Source organism: Zootoca vivipara, chromosome 13 (genome assembly GCF_963506605.1).
Source record: "Zootoca vivipara chromosome 13, rZooViv1.1, whole genome shotgun sequence".
In the NCBI taxonomy this organism is placed as follows: Eukaryota; Metazoa; Chordata; class Lepidosauria; order Squamata; family Lacertidae; genus Zootoca; species Zootoca vivipara.
The window spans coordinates 16,995,728-17,016,374 of record NC_083288.1 but is presented as its reverse complement, the minus strand read 5'-3'; the positions used below and the strand labels follow the sequence as shown (position 1 = coordinate 17,016,374).

General features: G+C 45.4%; 1 protein-coding gene across 1 annotated transcript in view; it reads left to right on the top strand.

Annotated features, from left to right (window-relative positions):
• PLXDC1 (plexin domain containing 1) overlaps window positions 1–20,382 on the top strand; it is a 55,779-nt gene extending 35,397 nt beyond the window's left edge. Inside the window, exons 7-14 of the mRNA XM_035134960.2 lie at window positions 559–658; window positions 2,006–2,101; window positions 5,863–5,944; window positions 9,867–9,927; window positions 11,262–11,403; window positions 14,634–14,666; window positions 15,729–15,889; window positions 17,824–20,382. Of these exons, the coding sequence (XP_034990851.2) occupies window positions 559–658; window positions 2,006–2,101; window positions 5,863–5,944; window positions 9,867–9,927; window positions 11,262–11,403; window positions 14,634–14,666; window positions 15,729–15,889; window positions 17,824–17,934 (786 nt within the window). The 3' untranslated portion in view covers window positions 17,935–20,382. The remainder of the gene's footprint in view (window positions 1–558; window positions 659–2,005; window positions 2,102–5,862; window positions 5,945–9,866; window positions 9,928–11,261; window positions 11,404–14,633; window positions 14,667–15,728; window positions 15,890–17,823) is intronic.
• Window positions 20,383–20,647: the final 265 nt, after the last annotated feature.

Here is a 20,647-nt window from a genome sequence, read left to right as displayed (position 1 = left end):
TCCTTGCATGAACCTACCTAAACCAGGCTCAATATCTGAGGCCCTTCTTCATGTGTGTCCCCCACCCTCTCCAGGAGGTGCAGGGTGGCAGCGGGAATATGAATATAGGCCTTATGGGTGGTGGCTCCTGGTTGTAGAATCCTCTTCCCAGAGAGATGTGCCTAGAACCATCATTATCTACTTTTGGGAACCAAGTAAAGACGTTCCTCTTCACCCAGGCATTTGGCTGTTTATTGGAATAATATATGCCCTAGCCTATATTGGTGTTCATCTTTTAGTAGGGTAGGGTGGGATAAAATTTGTTCCTTTTTTTGCCATTGCAGGTTGAGCACTTTTAATCTGTGAATGTTCTTTTATGTAAAAGATAAAATATAGGTGTTACAGAACTAAAAGGTGGAGTGAGTCTCCAGTTCTTTGTTGTTTCCTCTGCTAAGAAGTTCGTCAAAGTCTTAGCCATTTAGGAGGAGAGACACTCCAAGAGTGGGTGGGGAATTAGTACCTTTCTTTAACTCCATGGATGGGATTTTCTAAGCCTTCTTCCCCCTTTCCTGGCTCCAGATCCCCATGCCTGTCCTGGAAATTAGTTCTACACAACATCCCGTCAAAGCTGGACTCTCAGACGCTTTCATGATCCGTAACTCCTCCCCTGGCGTGCCTGGTGAGTCTGGGCTATTTGGAAGAGGAGAAGGATGGGAGTGGATCCCTAGACAAGTAGACATATTGGTTGGAGAGCTCCAAGTTCAGAGGACCAGTTGCTGAAGGGCCGCAGAGGGTGATAGCCATTGTCCTCCCGTCCTGCTTGCGGGCTTCCCATAGGCATCTGCTTGGCCACTGTGGAAAAGAGGATGCTTGACGAGATAGATCTTTACTCTCCTCCAGCAGGACTCATCTGAGGTTCTTCTGATGGGTTCTTATCTTAAGACAGACAGTGCTAGGGCTGAGTGACATGCCTACCACCATAAGCCAACAACCTCCAACCATATTGTCCTACCCCTTGTGCAGTTAGCAAAAGGGAATACAGTGGTACCTCGAGTTACAAACGACTCAGGTTACAAACGCTTCAGGTTACAAACTCCACTAACCTGGAAGAGTTAGCTCGAGTTGCGAACTTTTCCCCAGGATGAGAATGGAAATCGTGTGCCGGTGGCGCAGTGGCAGCAAGAGGCGCCATTAGCAAAAGCACGCCTCTAGTTAAGAACAGTTTCAGGTTAAGAACGGACCTCCAGGACGAATTAAGTTCGTAACTAGAGGTACCACTGTACGCATTCCAAAGAAGATAGCTCAACTGGTTATTGGCCAAATAAATAAATACCCAAAGAAGAGAGGACCTGTATTCTACATAGTCTGGGGACCTCCTGCTATAGGGAGTTGGGGGCCAAAAAGCTTTCTTCCAGCCCCTAAAATGCCAGAGGTGCTCCAAAACTGCTCACAAGCTGCACCATCGTATTTAACCGTGCAGAGATCTGCATGGCTATGATATGAGACTGCGCCCCACAAGGCAGAGGGCAGAGACCCGCCGTAAAGGTGGTTTTCCTCTTCGCAGTAACACCCGGCACAATCGTCGTGGTATTTACAGTCTTTATTACATACTATATACAAGAAACAGCTACAGTTCAAAATTACGTGTCTGAACCCATTGAGTCAGATTCGGGGGGTGGCTTCCTACCATTCCCGCGCCAACAAAGTAGGCTTGGGAATCGGGCCAGACGTCTTTGATCCTTACGTTTCATTTCCCTCCTTGTCTGTGCTGATTTGGAAGCCCCCTCCCTTCCTGAGTCTGAGCTTTCTTCCCGAGCCTCTGGGCAGTTGCAAGCCTCTTCAGCACCCCTGAGCCCCTGGTCTCCCTGGCTACTCTCCACTCTCTCTTCCGCTTCCTCTGTCTCTGGGTGGTTGCAAGGCTCTTCAGCATCCCTGAGCCCCTGTTCCGCCTCCTCTGTCCATTGCTCCTCCGAATCCTCCCTGACACCTGCTTTAATTGAATACCCCCATCCTTACCTTTTTTCAGAAGCTCACCGCCGGACCATCTACGAATATCACCGAGTGGAGCTGGACACCAGCAAGATCACTAGCGCATCGGCTGTGGAGTTTTTGCCCTTGCCCAGTGAGTCGAAAGCGCATTATGAAGCATGCCTCTAGCACACAGAGTCTCAAGTACTGTTGTCTTGAGTTAGATAAGGATGTGTGTGAGGAAAGCCTTCCTGGGCGTAATGATGATAATATGAAGATGCGTTTAACAGAGGGGTTTGAAGAGAAGGGAGCTGTTCATACTCCTTCTTTGTGACTAAGAGCATCCCCCTTGGCTTCTCCCACTTCCCCACTTGCAGCCATAGCTGAGTAAGGCAGAAACCTTGAATTTGAGGGAGGCGGCTGGAAATGCGTGCGTAGATTCTCCTCCCTGCTGAAGTCTTGCGGCTTAACTCCACATTATGTTAGTGTTGTGGGTTGCAGCCACATTGGAGGATTTTTTTTTAAAAAAAATCTGCTCTCCATCAAAGGAGACCATGCTGAGCTACATGGACACAGGAAGGGAAGGAGATGCTTTATACTGACTCAGACCGCTGCACTGAGTGGATGCAGCTGTCCAGGTGTACAGGGACACAGGTGGTGCTGTGGTCTAAACCACTGAACCTCTTGGGCTTGCCGATCGGAGGGTCGGAGGTTCGAATCCCCATGAGCTCCCGTTGCTCTGTCCCAGCTCCTGCCAACCTAGCAGTTCAAAAGCATGCCAGTGCAAGTAGATAAATAGGTACTGCTGCGGCGGGAAGGTAAACGGCGTTTCCATGCGCTCTGGTTTCCGTCACGGTGTTCCGTTGTGCAGAAGCAGTTTAGTCATGCTGGCCACATGACCCGGAAAGCTGTCTGCGGACAAACGCCGGCTCCCTTGGCCTAAAAGCGAGATGAGCGCCGCAACCCCATAGTCGCCTTTGAGTGGACCTAACCGCCCAGGGGTCCTTTACCTTTTACCTTTATAGGCAAGAGGTTTCCTTAGTTGTACCTGAAGATGCCGGGGACTGAACTTTTGTCCTTCTGCACTCAAAATATGTGATCTGCCACTGAGCTATGGGAGATCTTCCCTGATCTGACTCAGCATGTGGCAACTCCAGACGTTGGCCACTAGAATGTGACAGGGAGACCAAAGTGGGGGCTGACTACAAGGTGGATTTTTGACAAGGGTCACATTTACATCATATATTTAAAACACATGGCTCCGCTTCCCTAAAGAATCCTGGGCAGTGTAGTTTACCTCTCACAGAACTATAATTCCAAGCACTCTTAACAAGCTACAACTCCCAGCATTGTGGTTTCTTTTTTGGGGGGGGAGCCATGCACTTTAAATGTATTATGGGGGTGTGATCAGAGGTTTCTGGTTGCTTGTCACTGCTTTGCAGACATCAAAAAACTGGAAGCTAGCTAGGATGCAAGATCCCATTGATTAAAGTGGGGAAAGCACCCCAACAATTATGTATTTAACCAACAGCTGGTTAGTTTTTTGTTTATTTTTTAAAAAGACACATTCTCTAACTTCTCAATGGCTTTTCATGGACTTGGTTTATATAACCCTATTTGTGATGAAGAAGGGGAAGAATTTTTTTAAAAAAGGTGGAATAATAATAATAAAAAACCTCACCAACCGCCCTTCTTCGCAGCAGCACGTTCTGTACCTTCCACTCCTTGAGATGCATCACAAAGGAGACGGTTAAAGAGATAGCATTTAGCCCACGAGGACAATGCCAGGGAAAACAAAAACGTCCTGCTTGCCTCCATAAATACCCAGTGGAGGATAAACCTGTCTGGGAGATGCCAAGGTTATGCGCTTAAGCCATATCTGTTGGGTGTTTTATGACAACCCAAACAGCAGGCTCAGTCTGCTGCAACACAGGCTATAAACAAGTGCTCTGAAATGGTGTAAAAAGGGGGGGGGAATAACCCGTTGTTGTGTTAAACACACCCACCCACTCCACTTTGAAATGAAGACCAAAAATCAGATGAAAAGAGTCTTATGGCACAGATGTGGCCCCTAAGCGTCTCTGTGGCCCTCAGATCTCCCTCCAGGGCATGCCCTTCACTGGCCCCACTTCACACTTCAGGTCTTTTCACCCAGCTGGAATTGTGTGCTTGAACTTGGATAATGCCTCTCTGGTTGCCTGGCTGCAGGGCAGAGAGCTCTGTGTGTAGAAACTAGTCTCCTGTACAAGGGTAAAAAAAAAATTATTGGCTGCTCCACCTGCTTTTAACTCTTGTCCCACCCTGATTTAAATTAGAGTTTCTATCTGTAAATTTGCACATAAACCTATAAGTTAGCATATGCAAATTTTCATGGAAATATGTACTGCAATTTCCCCTCTTTCTTTTTTTTGGACAATGTTTAAGTAACCTATACAAGTACTACTACTACTATGAGGAATGCATGACACCAGAAAAAGAGTCCTAATGAGCTCTAGTGGCAGGGAGTACCGCTGACCCTGAAATATAAAAATATAACCAAGTGTGGATATCTAAACTTGTAACTATTAAAAATGGAACGGGGGAAAATGATTTTCCTACATCTTGCATTTCATACCCCACCTTACATCCAGAGAGCTCTAGACCAGGCACCCCCAAACTTCGGCCCTCCAGATGTTTTGGACTACAGTTCCCACCATCCCTGACCACTGGTCCTGTTAGCTAGGGATCATGGGAGTTGTAGGCCAAAACACCTGGAGGGCCGCAGGTTGGGGATGCCTGCTCTAGACGGTTTGTGTCTCTCTCACCGCCTCCATAATAACCACACCAAAACCAGCTTTTTTCATATACATAAAACAAAAAGTTGTCGCAGTGGGGCTGCTAGGTATTTGTAGGTGGCAGTGTGCTTTAGATGGCAAGGCGCATCATGTCAAAATGTGTTAAAAGCCAACAGCCCTACTGCATTTGGGAGCCCTCCTGCACATTATGCTGAGCGGGGCCCTAGACCTCTGCCCCCAAATCCTGCCTTCACGGCACCGCTAATCTGTCCGTGCCTCCATTGCGCACACCCAGTTTGGCCCTAAGAGCTGAGACGGAATGGAAGTCATGTTGAGACACTTGCCGGAAAATTTCAGATCCAAGCACAAGTGAGGGGTGATCGATGAAATCAGCATGAAACTGTTTTCTTCGGTGACATGCCGAATGCTTCTCCCTGAGGGAAAAAGGCTTGTTAAAATCCGCTGCCAACACAATGGAAGGAGATTGGGATACATCCCCCCACCCCCACCCCCACCCCGTTTGCTTCCAGCTTTTTGCTTTGACTCTGAGAGATTGCTCTGTACCAGTTTGTTCCAAAAAAGAGGAACAAAAGGTTTTTACTTTTAAGTTAGGAAACATCTCAGCTTTCCCTCATTTCTCTTGAATTCTGGGAGGATGTCCCAGGCCAAGACCTTGAGAGTAGGGTCAGATTTGCAGGGTGGGGCGGGGAAAATGGTTTCAGAATAACACATAAACTTTCTCAGCAGTCAAGGGAAGAGGTTTCCGCACAGAGTGGCCACTTAGCACCAAAAAAGAGGGGCAGATTTGCATAAAAATTGCACACACTAACTTTATTTATTGCACATTATATGGCAGATTCCCCCCCCCCCCAGGAGCTCAAAGTGCCAGACATAATTCTCCCCCCTCCTCATTTAATCCTTCAGAACAACCCTGTGTGGTACGTAGGTTAGGCTGAGAGACAGTCACTGGGCTGGCCCAAAGTCACCCAGTCAGCTTCATGGCTGAGTGGGAATTTGAACCCTGGTCTCCCAGGTAGCCAGCCATCCAACACTCAGAAAGCACATCTTCCAGGCTGGCTTCTGCCTCTCATTTTGGAAAGCAAGTTTTGGAGCTCTCATGCTTTCCCTCTTTCCTCTGCAGCTTGCCTCCAGCACCAGAGCTGCGAAGTTTGCACGACATCTGACCTAACCTTCAACTGCAGCTGGTGTCACGTCCTGCAGAGGTAAGGCACACAAATGTGGGAGGGGGTGCACATTTGCCCCTCGAGAGTCAAGTTAGCTCCCTCTAGTCTCGTCCTATTTATGGTGCATTTATGGTGGAGCTAGGTAATTTAAGACCCTGGGACTTAATGATCTCAGGGTGGGGGGAAGAAGGATCCTCCCTCTTTAGATGGCAATGCCCCTTACTTCAAAATGTGACAAGGCATCCCTATGGCACTTGGGGACCCTTGTATTCATTTGACTGAGCGGCCAGTTTTTATTTCTGCCCCAAAGTCCTGCCTTGATTGCCCTGCACCACACTTATGTAGGACTATGACAGAATAAAGATGTAGCAAAAAAATTTTTTTGTGAGGAGGGCAGTTCAATTACAAGCTTTTTCTAAAGCAAGTTTAGGAAAGTATGCACTGGCTACCAATTAGTTTCCAGGCCCAATTCAAAGTGCTGGTTTTGACGTAAAAAGCCTTAGACTTCTCAGGATCGTAAAACCTCAAGGACCACCTCTTTCCATATGAACCTACTCAGACCCTGAGGTCATCTTCTGAGGCCCTCCTTCGTGTGCCTCCTCCTCGAGAGGTTCGGAGGGTGGCAACACGAGAACGGGGCCTTCTCTGCAGTGGCTCCCAGTCTGTGGGATGCTCTCCTCAGGGAAGTTTGCCTGGCGCCTTCATTACACACCTTTAGGCACCAGGCAAAAACATTCCTTTTAACCAGACCTTTGGCTGATCTGATTTACATCCTATGCCCTTTTTACAAAATTGGGGTATTGGGTTGCTGTTTTTATTTTTATTAGGTATTTTGTGGTTTTATATCTTGATTTTATTCAGTGAACCACCCTGAGACCCCCAGGTATAGGGCGGTATAGAAATTTAATGGAGGAGGAGGAGGAGGAAAAAGAAGAAGAAGAAGAAGAAGAAGAAGAAAGAAGAAGAAGAAGAAGAAGAAGAAGAAGAAGAAGAAGAAGAAGAAGAAGAAGAAGAAGAAGAAGAAGAAGATTATTTCTAGTGGCTTTGTGACTTAGCTGAATGAGGTGTCCTGTTTGTAGAGCAAACAACAGGCAGACTTTGTGAGAATTGCCGTGAGAAATGGAGAGTTATTCCACTCCTGCTCTCAGTGCCCATAACCAGTGCTGTAACCAGATTTAAAGAAGGATAGTTCGACTGGGATGGAGGACGGCTTCACTTTATTTAATTGGAGTCTTGGCTTTTGCTTTATTTTGATTCCTTGTGGGACATCCACTGACAAACTTCTGTGTCGTTATAAATGAACAGTATTTGAGAATTCTGTATATGCACTAGGGTGGCAAAGCATCATGCTACTGTGAATTTATAGCTTGCTCCTCACCACCGACTTGGGAGGATCTTATTTGGCATCCATCTAACTCAGGAGACAATGGAGGGCTGTGCCTTTGGGGGGTGAAGTCAAACTGTCGGAAGGCTACAGCACCTGCTGTGGCTGTAGAGACATGTTTTCTTACAGCTGGGGCAAATGAAGGCCTCCAGTTGTGTTGCTGCAGACACACCATGGCGTTGCTTCTCTCTGTGCTCGTCATTTCTCCTCTGGTCACTGCTGTGGATGCATGGTCTGTCTGTCTGTCTGTCTATCTGTCTGTCTGTCTCCAGGCACTGTGGTTGTCTGCAGAGGGATTCCCACATGGCGGGGTTGGTGATGTTGCCTGCCTTCATGTCATGTTTGCAGTGCGCTGTGGGTTAAACCACAGAGCCTAGGGCTTGCCGATCAGAAGGTCAGCGGTTCGAATCCCCGCGACGGGGTGAGCTCCCATTGCTCGGTCCCAGCTCCTGCCCAACCAAGCAGTTCGAAAGCACATCAAAGTGCAAGTAGATAAATAGGTACAGCTACAGCAGGAAGGTAAACGGTGTTTCCATGTGCTGCTCTGGTTCACCAGAAGCGGCTTCGTCATGCTGGCCACATGACCAGGAAGTTGTACGCCGGCTCCCTTGGCCAATAACGCGAGATGAGCGCCGCAACCCCAGAGTCGGTGATGACTGGACCTAATGGTCAGGGGTCCCCTTTACCTAGCTTGCCCAAAGCACCCGGATATTTGATATGTGACCAGCTGCCCAAGATGTGTGGCTAGTCTTTACAGTTTGAGTCTTTAATATCCAAGATGACTTGCAATATGATTTGCAGTACAGTCGTACCTTGGAAGTCGAACGGAACCTGTTCCGGAAGTCCATTCGACTTCCAAAACGTTCGGAAACCAACAAGCTGCAGTATTTGCGCACTGCCTTACTGTGCATCCAATGTACTGAAATCCAAAACCAGTCTATGCAGATGCAAATGGAAGGATGCGGTTTGCCAAGCTTTCCATCTCTCCTGAAGAATAAGGTTAAGCTCTTCTCCAGCAGAGACAGAAAATCCCATCAGCAAGAAGGAACATTTCAGAGTCTTCCGGCCCAGCTGTGTTGGCCTGGAGTCACCCAGTTCCTCAGGGGAAGCCCTTTTGGTCTCCCTGTTTGTTACATTCACTTTTTCGTGTATCTGGTACAGTACACCCATCTGGGGATTCCGATTATAAAACCATATACTTAAAAATAACCTAGCCCTCCCACACAGAATTGAGGCCAGATGCTCATATTGTGAGCTCTCTACTGCTAGTTCTGTAGGCATTTTGAAGGGAGCACACTCCTTTCAGAGAACAGGAGGCCATAAAAGCCACAAAATGCTTTAGCAACCCAAGGAGCCTGGGTGGTGTTGTGTTTAGGGGAAGGGACTAGGCTGTGTTCCTTAATATCTTCAGGAAGTGATATTTTTATGGGTACTTGAAAGAAGCCTTGATTGCTAACCCATACCCTGTTTCTCATATTTTAAGACATACCCATAAAATAAGCCATAGCAGGATTTTTAAGCATTCAAGGAATATAAGCCATACCCCGAAAATAAGACATAGTGATAGGTGCAGCAGCAATGCCGGCAGCGGCAGGAGGAGAAGGGAAAAAATAAGACATCCCTTGAAAATAAGCCATAGTGTGTTTTTTTGAGGAAAAAATAAATATAAGACATGTCTTATAATATGAGAAACACGGTAGAAACACAGGGAGCTGCTTTCTACACGAACCTGTAGAGACTCTCTCTAAGGCCTACCTAGGGATGCTGAGGACTTTCTGCATGTAAACCTGACGTTCTACCACTGAGCTATGGTGCATCTAACTCAGGCATCCCCAAACTGTGGCCCTCCAGATGTTTTGGCCTACAACTCCCATGATGCCTAGCTAACAGGACCAGTGGTCAGGGATGATGGGAATTGTAGTCCAAAACATCTGGAGGGCCGAAGTTTGGGGATGAGTGATCTAACTTGAAAAATGATTATTTTTTATATATTTCTAGTTCTGGCGAAATGGGTAAGGTTCAATAAGTGCATGTCTTTGCATGAGACGATTCTTGCATATCTCAGGCCTGGTTTCTTCCTAGCATAGGAGCCAACTCCTAGGGGCCGAAGGGTTCTTTGTCTCCCCCATAATATATTTGAAGGCCCCCTGCAAAATGGTGTGTACGCACACCACATCATGTGATCAATTGTGTGGGGTGTGGCTTACCTACCCCCCCCAAAAAACAACAACATTTTATTCAAGTTGCCCCCCCCCCCGTTTCCTAGGCTAAACCACTCACATTCCAATCCTGTGGTGGCCCCTTGCCTAAATGACAGCTGTCAGGTATCGAGCGTTTTGCAATCTCCCATGGGGAACAAAACATTGTTGTCTGTCTCCCTCCTGCATCTTCTGCACTTCTACCTTTTGCTAAAGCAACACATGTGCAGGAAAGCAAAAGAGATACCAGATTGTCCCAATATACACAACACACACTTATTCCTTGGGAAAGCCATGGCAGTGAAAATGTCACCAAGCAGGTCTATATTTGTACCGTAGGTTAGATGCGTAATTGGCTACACGCTTCTCTTTTCTGTAGGTGTTCCAGTGGATTTGATCGGCACCGTGAAGAGTGGTTGGAGTATGGCTGTGACCAAGAGGTAAACTTGTGGTCAAAGTACAGTACTTAAAAGTATGAACATATGCAACCCTGGCTCAGTGCCCAACCAGTGTCTCCCACCTTCAAACTATTGATAACCCCCATTTCCTAAGAGGCTGAAAGTCCTAGCTGGGGAATCTTTTTTTCAGCCAAAGGGGTGCACTCCACTTCTACATAGCTGTAACGTTCATTATAATGGTGGAATGAGATCCAGTCGATTCGGCCTTATTAACACAGGGGCACGATCTGTAATAATAACCCAAAGTGTTTGCAGATTAAAGAAGAGAAAGAACACAAGGGAGCCTGCAAAATTTTGCAGCAAAGTGTTTCACATTCCGTTCCTGCTTCCACACAGTTTTCCATGTTTTCCTGCCAACAATCCATCAGCATTCCATGCTCGCTGAGCATGTTCAGTCCTCATTGGGTTGTTTTGGGAGCTTGCCCCCCCACCCGACCCCAAACCATTCCTAAATATTTTTAGGAAATACCTCCCCTTGTGCATGGGAACATATGCAGAGAGGGAGGGATAAACGACACCCACAGTGTTGGGAGTAAAGAATGAAAACAAAAGCACAGGCAAAATTATGGCAAGGAAGTTTAGGGCAAAAACCAGAACACAAAAGGAGGCGGTTGGATGGGAAAAGGTTTAGTGGTATCCAAACTTTTTTCAAAGAGGGCCAGATTTGATGAAGTAAAGGGCTGTGGGGGCCGACCAAAGTTGTTGAGCTTTTTTTTAGGATTGAAGTTGGTGAGGTTTTTTTAGGATTTTACCCCAGGAATAAACTGCCACAGATTAAACCGACTGGCGGACCCGCATTAGCCTCCCGAAATGGACTTTGGACATGCACTTTAAAAAAACGGCAGCCAAGCAATTCCAACTGGTAGGGATGGGTGAATCTGCCCATTTTAGTGTCTCTCCATTTCTCATGGTTCTGTTCTTAAGATCCGTTCTCCAGTCTTTGCATCGGTTAACGATTATTATTTTTAAGCTTAAAACAAGAGTTGGTGGACATTCTGTAGCCTCCTTCTGAAATCCTCTTAACTTTTTAGACCACAAATGTTTCCGAGGGTTGGTTGGTTGGATGTTGTTGTTTTTCGGAGCTTTTTGCTGAGCTATTGTGCAAGAGTAGCCCTCCCTAAAGCAGTGCTGTAATGTGGTAACACTGAGGAAGCGTTGCAGAATAACTAATAAAATTGAATGATATGTGCGTATGGGGCCAGTATAAATAAGTCCGCCACTAATGCACTTTGATTGCGTCAATGGCATGTGGCAGAATACACCCACAAAGAAACACCACCACTACCAGAATGACTGGTTGGGGCTTGTCGTTTTAGTTAGAAGAGAAGACCACCTGTGCCGACTTTGAAGACGATGAACATTACTACTCAACACCTCCCAGCGACAGTCCCTTCACAGCACTCAGAGAAGACATCACCACTTCTTCTTCCCACTTTGTCGACAGCCTAACTACAGAAGGTACCAGCCAGGGTTAAATGCTATGGTTGGAGTGGGAAAGGGAGGCCTCAGGAGGATGTCCCCCCTGTGTTTCCCAAACTTGGGTCTCCAGCTGTTTCTGAACTACAATTCCCACCATCCCTAGCTAGCAAGACCATTGGTCGGGGATGATGGGAACTGTAGTCTGAAAACAGCTGGAGACCAAGTTTGGGAAACCCTGCTGTAGATTATTATGTATTCTCTCAGATCCATAAACAAGGTTAGTTCATTTTCAGCACCTTGAGAAAACCAAATTTGCCTGAGGTAAGCCGTAATAGCTAAACCAGGCTTCCTCAAACTCGGCCCTCCAGATGTTTTTGGCCCATGATCTCCCATGATCCCTAGCTAGCAGGACTAGTGGTCAGGGATGAGTTTGAGGAAGCCTGAGCTAAACTAATCAGTTGGAAATTGATCTAGGCTTTTCACATAGTTATGAATTAGAATTGCATCGGCTATACATGTGCAAACACAGTTTGAAAGACCCATTGCACTGAATGTCTAAATTTAACATTTGGATGCGTGAATAAAAAGACTGATAGAAAAGTGTGGTCTTCTTGCTCCAAGCCCTCATTCTAGGCTGGCTAGAATGGCATCGCTTCCAGAGAGAGACCAGAGACCACCGGTACCTTTCGTTTTTGAAATTCACTTGTGAAGATCAGTGTGTCGTGGTGACTGCTTAAAACAGAAAACCACCCCCCGGCTAATTAAGTTCCCTCCAGTATGAGAAATTATGTCATATTCCCCAGGATCTTGTGCGTAATATGCCTAGGTTAGCATCAAAACCACTATTCCCCTCTGTGGTTAGCAGCAAGGTACCAGTTCAATTTTGCTGTTTAATAGTCCCTGTCGCAAGCTGCTAATTAAAATAAATAGAAAAGAACATTAGTAGTTGCCCTTCAGCAGTGAAGAAAGGAGAGGAAAGAATTCTTTTGTGACTGAGTTGACTTTGAAAAGAGCTAATAAATTAAGAGCCACTCTGATGGTTTCCAGTTGACTTTTTGAATCCGGGCAGGGAAATCGTTTTATTTTTATTTTTTATAACAGCGTATTAAAGCATGAGGTTAATTTCTTAGCTTGGTTTGAGACAAAGCAAACGGCACACACAACAGCCATCACCATGGTACTGGGCCTCAAGTCTTCCTGGGACTCTTACCCTCTGAAAAGGCACCCAAGCTACACTCGTGAGGTTATCAAAATAGATGATAACATATGTATGTATGATGGTGTGAGACTGATAAAATGATGAAACTTGAACGTTTATAATAGGAACGTTTTTCTGATGGTGAAATTGAAACATGAAATAAATCTAGGCCAGCTGCGAAGACATCATAGAAGCCTTCTTTCTGTTTTCATCTTTTACCCTTACAGTCTAGCTCCTTGGAGCCAGCTAGGGGAGATTATATTTATGAATGTGGCTGACATCCTAGTTATTTGGGTGCCATTTGTGCCTTCCCCTCTTGCCTATAAAAGCAGAGCCCAAATAATATCTTCCAGGGGGTGCTGTTAAGTGACAAGAGGAGAGAAGATCTTTCTTTCTCTCTCTTTCTCTCTTTCTCTCTTTCTCTCTTTCTTTCTTTCTTTCTTTCTTTCTTTCTTTCTTTCTTTCTTTCTTTCTTTCTTTCTTTCTTTCTTTCTTTCTTTCTTTCTTTCTTTCTTTCTTTCTCATTCCTTCCAGAGAAGCTGAGCTGTGGTGAGACAGGAAGAGAGAGTTATGACCTTGCTCAAATGACCTCTCCAAGTAAACGCTTCATGCTTTTCTGAATAAGCTGTGTAAGCAGACAAGTGGATGAGCAGATGATCTCGCTTGAAATCCGGGCTTCACAAGCATAGGAGAGAGAGAGAGAGAGAGAGAGAGAGAGAGAGAGAGAGAGAGAGAGAGAGAGAGAGAGAGAGAGAGAGAGAGAGAGAGAGAGAGATTGTTTTTTAAAAAGTATTATTCTTTGGAATAATACTAATCTTTTATAACATGTAGATAGTGCTAATTCCATATAGGGATATGAGAAACCGTTAAGTGTGGGGCCAGCCCTACCATTAGACAGAGTGAGATGACTGCCTCATGCAGCAGATGCTGGGATGTTGCAGTGGTAGCCCCCTGGCTGTTTCTCCTGATTCTTCAGGCTATACCCTTCTGTTGGAGAGGACAGAGCTGTGCATATCATATGGCCTACATCCCCATAACTAGCCAACTGCTCTCAAGTCTGGTGAAGGACTCTTTCCTGTTGCTGGTATTGAAATAAGATTCAACCACCAGTCAACTTCTGTACGTGGAAAGATGTGGAGAGTTGGAAGGGACCACAAGGGCCATCTAGTCCAACCCCCTGCAATGCAGGAATATTTTGCTCAATGCGTGATGATTATTGCTTGCAGTAAACACCCTTTGTTTTCTCCTTCAGCCTCAAATGTTGATTTTTGCTACAGTGACTCTAAGATTAAGAATCTCATGCTCTACCGACTGAGCTGCCTAGCTTCCTTTCCTTTTCATCCTGTTGCAGCTTAACATTTCAGCAACCTATAGCACAGCAAATCTGCAATTAATGTGCAGAATATTTCGTTCTCTGTGGTTCTTTCTCCTCTCTAGGAACCAGCTCGACTGCATTAACCCTTCATTTTCCAAACAGTATTGCCTTTATTTTTGTTTCTTCCTCCACCTTTCCTAAATTGCAAGTTGGTGGAGGGGATCATGGACAGTGCATCGAAGGATAAAGGATTATTTAACCCTTCCCCCACACACACACCACAGCCCCCTCCACAATATTTCATGAGTGAACACCTGGCTGCAATTGTCTGCAAGCAGAGTTGCTATTCCTTACCTGCATAAAGCAGAACAGCAACCACTGCATGCTCTTAAATGGATGCTTCCACATATAGCAGCAACAAAGTTCCTTTGTAATTTTTAACTATTCATTCATTCCTTCATTCATTCATTAACAAAACACATACCCAGCATAACAAGGAAAATATCGAGCAGTTAGATGGATGGAGCAATTAAATGCCACAATTTTTTTTAAAAAAACCACAGTCCTCCACAGCCAGGCCTATAAGCCATTCATTAAGTCAACACCACATTTAAACCATGATGTTTTTTTGGAAAGTACCTTGTTTTCAGGATTACCTTGCCTATTAGCAGCCAGACTTAGGAATCTGAACACTCTGAAAGACTTTGCCAAACCAGCCTATATCCTCTTTTTGTTATTGTTTTTGTTTTCATATAGATGATACGAAGTTGAACCAAAATCCAGAAGACGGTAAGTGCCTAATTATTTCTTGGTGGATATGCATATGTGTGGGAAGGTCCATGTTCTGGGGATGTGAGGTGTGCCCTGAACTGCTGTTTCACCTGGGATGACCATATGATTAAAGGTAAAGGACCCCTGGACGGTTAAGTCCAGTCAAAGGCGACTATGGGGTTGCGGTGCTCATCTCACTTTCAAGCCTCTGGAGCCAGTGTTTCTCCACAGACAGCTTTCCGGGTCATGTTCCCAGCATGACTAAAACGCTTCTGGCGCAACGGGGCACCGTTTACCTTCCCGTCGCAGCGGTACCTATTTATCTACTTGCACTGGCATGCTTTCGAACTGCTAGGTTGGCAGGAGCTGGGACAGAGCAATGGGAGCTGTATGAGTATAGCCCTGTAAAGGAAGCCACAGGCCCAAATAGCTGAATCCCCTCCTGACTGCCATATTCCTAAAACCTGGCATTCATTTGGTGAATATTTCTATGCACAACTACGGAGGAAGAAAGCATCAAAAGTTTCTTTTTCTATCTTTTTTATACTTTTCAGATTTATACATTTCACCGATTTTACAATCATTTTGACATTTCAAAACTTTTCTCCCTTCCCCCCTCTTTCTGCGTTTCCTTAAATTTATTTTTAATATCTTCTGCCTATCCTAATTAACTTAATTTGCTCACTTATTCATCTTCTTTAAATATATAATCTTATGAAACTGCAAGTTATTACAGTGACCCTGCCAATATTTTTATCTGTTTACAATTTATCTGTAAATATTCAGTAAACCTTTTTCATTCTTTTATAAAGAGTTTGTTATCTTGATTTCTTACTCTTCCGGTAAGTTTCGCCAGAGTCGGTCACGACTGGACCTAATGGTCAGGGGTCCCTATACCCTTTACCTTAAAGGCATTGTGGGTAATGGTACCCACAAATAGTGCACATTTCAGCCTCTTTTTGATAACTGAACAAACAAAGTTCGCCTTGCTGATCTTTGTAGGTTGTTTCTTTTATTGTGGCTGTATTGGAGTAATTTGCACATTATCCCCCCCAACCCTTATGAAAACTTCCCCTAAAGGTCTGAGAGACGACTTCCCTGCAAAAAAAGTAGAATCCCAGCTCCATACAGGAACCATCGTTGGAATTGTTCTGGCAGTCCTGCTCATAGCAGCCATTATTCTTGCTGGGATCTACATCAGAAGCAACCCTACATCCCATGCTGCTTTGTTCTTCATTAAGGTGAGTTTAACAGCGTAGTAAGCCCCATTGAGGCTTGCTTCCAGGTGAGTGGGTGCTAAGATTGCTACCCAAGAGCCATTTCTCCCTCAACATTTGAGAGGTTTGTCTATAAAATAAAATTGTGACCCAAATCCGCCTCTTGATCCCTAGCCAAGTTTTTTCCCTGCCGTAGAGTGCAATGCCCCCTGGAGATAATCAACTTGAAAAACGGTTGGGCATTGAGAAAGAAAATGACAAGCCTTTAGGTTTCCATCTCCTCGATCTTCTCTCCGGGCTGGTCTTCACCCGTTCCCTCCCTCTTTGGCGCCATCTTAATTTGATATATTACCCCACATAGCACCAGAATCTCCCCCCCCCCGGATGTTGTTTTGAAAATAAAGTTTTGAGCACCAGATTCAGTACTTGCTGAATACTGCGTCACAGATTTGTTTGTCCTATATTTTCCGCGTTCTATTTGGGATCCTCAGCAGCAGTTCTAATGCTCTGAAGTATAAAAAGGTAAAGGTAAAGGGCCCCCTGACCATCAGGTCCAGTCGTGTCCGACTCTAGGGTTGCGGCGCTCATCTAGGCCCTATACCTGAGCAATCTTTGCAGATGCTCTTCAAGAAGAAGGCACTAAAATATAGAATATAAAATGGTGATGGTGTTACCTTTGAGGCTGTGATTTTCATGATATTACTTCTACAAATATATGTATGCATCTGGCAGAATTAGAAAGGGGGAGGGGGAAGGAACCCTCCCAAATACGCAGGGTATTTCTACAAAATGAATAAAACTTACTTCCGGATAATCACTGCAATCCAGAGCCCTTGATGCAGTTTGATATGCACACAAAGAGCTTCTATGTGGGCAGACTGCCCTGTTTTATTTTTATTTTTTCAAGTAGAGGGGATAGTTCTCTGCAGGGCCTGTGTATGCTGACATGTCCTTCCTTTTGATCTGTATGGAGATCAGGAAGCTGCCTTATACCAGGCCAGCCTATTTGTCCATCCAGCCCCAAACGGATTGGTAGAGGCTTTTCTCTGGTCGAAGTCCTTCTCAACACCTGCTTACCCAATCTGTAAATGCAAAAGATTGAACCTGGGACTTTCTATATGCAAAAGCATAAGTTTTGACACTGCTGTGGGCCTCATCTTTAGGAAGGACAGCTCTGTGCACAACAACTCATTCACATATAAGAAATCACTAGATTGGTTTGAGAATGTATAGCAGCTTTCCCCGACCTGGGCTCCTCCATGTCAGGAACCTGCCCCCCCCCCCCGAGCGCAGGGGAAGAATTAGACTCAGAAATTGAACTAAGTGAACCAGAGATTGATTCTGCAGATGACACCTGGCTGACGGAGTCGAGGAAAGGCAGTTCAACCCCCTTTCCCAGGGAAGACTCTGTTAGCTCTCAAGAAGAGGGAGAGTTGGAAGACGGCCAGAGCATTGCTAGGCAATCATCAGATAACAGAGGTCTGAGTCTGTCTCAAGTGGAAGTGGGGAGGGAGCAGGCCAGCCTCTCAGTCCCCCTAGGCGACTGCATAAGATCAGAGGGCAACAGAAGGGCAAGAGGAGAAAGGCAGGAGTTTGCCGTCCTTCCTGCTGTGGGAGGGGCGAAAATTCAGACTGAACAACTATCGTAAATGTGAGCAGGCAAGAAGCCATGCTCTGGATGTGTCTTTTTGTAAATAAACGTACCTAAAACAGCTGAAGAGTCATTACTTCTTATCATGGCTCAATAGACTGCCAGAGGTCATTACACTCCAGATGCTTTGGACTGTATCTCCCACTCCCATCATCCCTCATCACTGGCTATGCTTGGTGGGGACTGATGGGAACTAGGGTCCAGAAACACGCAACTTTAGGAAGGCTGATGTAAAGTGTGTATGTGTCCAAATCGTGACACCCAACCCTTTTCACATACTGACGCCCTTCTTTTCTTCACGTCACAGCGGAGACCGCACCAGTGGCCTGCCATGAAGTTCAGAAACCACTCGATGTACACCGAAGTGGAGCCATCTGGCCACGAGAAGGAGGGTTTCGTCGAAGCGGATCAATGCTGAAGAATGCGTCTTCTTTTTTTAATTGCTCTCGCACCTTTAAAACGTCACCTCCCGTTTCCTGTTTGTTTCACGATGAGCACAACTGAAGAAAGAGCAAAAAGGGGAAAGTAAACACATAAAGAGCCCCCCCAAAAGAATTGAAATGGATACAGGAGGATCCAAAAGGCATGCAGGTTTAGCATGTGGCCTCTGGGTGGTTTAGCAGGGAAAGCTACAATGGAGTCGAAGCTTTTATTGCAGAGAAGCCCACTTCATATCGGTTGTTTTCAGGTGTAGCCATCAATGGCTGATTTCAGTGCCAGGGAAAATAAGCCTGCACTCTTCCTGCTTTTCTCAGGCATCTGAGCTGTATGGTAAAGATGCTTTTTTTTTTGCCTCTGTGTGTTATGGAGGGTGTTACGTATAATTTTTTAAAGTCCCCAAACAGTGGGAAAGCAAATACATTAAACTGTCCAAAGAAAGGTTAGGATAGGGGGAAATCTAGGCTTCTGGTGGGAGAGATTGAAGTTTGCCTTCTGAATAAACCCTTGAGAGATGCTTACGGATTATAGTTAACATATAGTTGGTCTGACTCAAATATCTCAGTGTCATTGCAGCACTTACTGCAGCGACTGACATTTGTGGTTTGTGGGGAGCTTAATCTGGGCCTAAAATGCCACCTTCATATTTATCTGTAACGGCGGTATAAATTTGAGCCACAAGAAAGCAAGCATTAATTAAGAAGGCCTTGCAATTGACAGTAATCACCCCAGCCGGAGGATAAAATACGTATTTTTAAAAGTTGGGTTTTCTGAGCTCTGAGTTGGGAGAGGAAGCTGAACATGAGAGGTGGTTGTTTAGTTGGTTCATAGTGTCGTACAGTTGCCCTGTAAAAAGGCAGTGAAGAAAGTGAAGCTTTTCCGTAGATATAATGCCCAATGTAGAAGTAGCCAAAGAGTAGGGCAAAAGGATTTAATAAATAGAAGCACAACTTGAGATGTAGTTCTTCCACTCTCCAATATACCGGTAGACATGCTTTCATAGGAGTATTAACAAGGCATTTTGGGGGCATTTCAGTGCTGCAATGGAACTGTAAAAACAGACACTGTGTGTCCTGGGCTGACATTTCAGATCTCAGTGCTGGCCTGAGAATCTCTGCTGTCTCCATGTACCTGTACATGGCTGGGGAAAGAATCTACATGTGGAATTGCAGGTTTTAGATGTGTTGACCATATCTAATTCTGTTTTTTTTAAAAAAACAAACCCATGCAAGAGCTTCCTATAAGTCAAATGACACATTCAGTTCATGTCCACAGCAAACAAGGACCTGAGCACCAAATTCATTATCTGTCATAACAATGCAAGGCCTCCTTTCTTTCTGTATACTTGAATTTACAATATAATTCGATGTTGAGGAGGGTGGGGTGGAAAAGCTTGTGGCAAGACGTTTAGTATGGATTGTCTGCATGGAATGCAGTGTTAATACTAATATATAATAGAAAATATTAATTACTTGTACTTTTTGGGATTGCTTTGGTTTTCGGAATAAAAAAGAGCGAAGATCACGACTGATGTGTGTTAAATTGCAGAATTTTCATAGTTAAGATTCGCCCATATGGTGGTTTTTAAAAGCAAAACAATATCCAGGGCACACCGCAGTCCACTTTTGCTCATGATTTCTATGTTAATTCCTTGTCTTACCCATCACCTGCCTGCTGCAATGGTCAAATTACAGGGGAACAGAAGGGACCTAGCCTCTCAAACCTTTTGGTTGTTGTCGTTGACAGCCCCCTTAGCTACCATTTTTGGAAGGCTATAAAGGGGAGGCTGTAATTAAGCTAAAATGTAGATTTCATTAAGAACCCCCTACTTTCTCAACCCCTCCCCCACCTCCTGTGGCAACTGTCAGTGCAACCCTGCACCTTGACACATGTGGCTTGATCCCCCCCCAAAAAAGAAAAAAACCCATTGCTCTGTCCAGGGATTCCCACACTTGTCTTCTTCTTCAGAGATCACTCATAGCCAAGTAAGATTGTCTTCCATAAACACAGTTTTAACAGTGAGTCTGTAAGTGACCATGGAGGCCAATTCTCGTTCCACACGTCCTTCCACAGTGGGGACATAACGGTAGTTTTTCAGGCAGGAGTTGATCAAGAAGTTGAGCATTGTTTTGGATGGAGGGGAGGTTGTAGCCTTCGCCTGCCCCTCCAAACTCTGGGATATCCCGTTAACGGGATTCGGGGGGGTGGCCAATGTCTGCGGGGCCAGGGGGGCCAGGGGCGAAGGCACTCCCCCAGATGGAGGTCCCTGCAGGGGTCACTCTATTGGCTGTAAGTCTTAGGAACCCCCGCCTGGATTGACCACACGTCACTTCCAGCAGGCGGGCCGGAAGTATTTAGATTGCCCCATGCCCAAGCCAAACCTCTTTCATCTGTATTCAATAAAGTTGTGGCCTGTTTTCACCCCAAACCCAGTCTGATTGGTCTCTTATTTATATGGGTTGGGGTATGGGAAGTCTGGTGCCTAGTCCTGCAACGCTGTGAACAGCACCTTAAATTCATTCCATGATGGAAGAAAGTAAGGGTCAAAAATAAATAAAAGTAAGGAAAATGGATGTATGTCATAGGAAGTGTGGTGGGTGTTTATTGCATGCAATGGCTTCACAACTAGTGAGCTTGCAGTAAAATAAACAATCACACAGAGGGTTGGATAGCTGGCCCCTCCCCATTGCTGC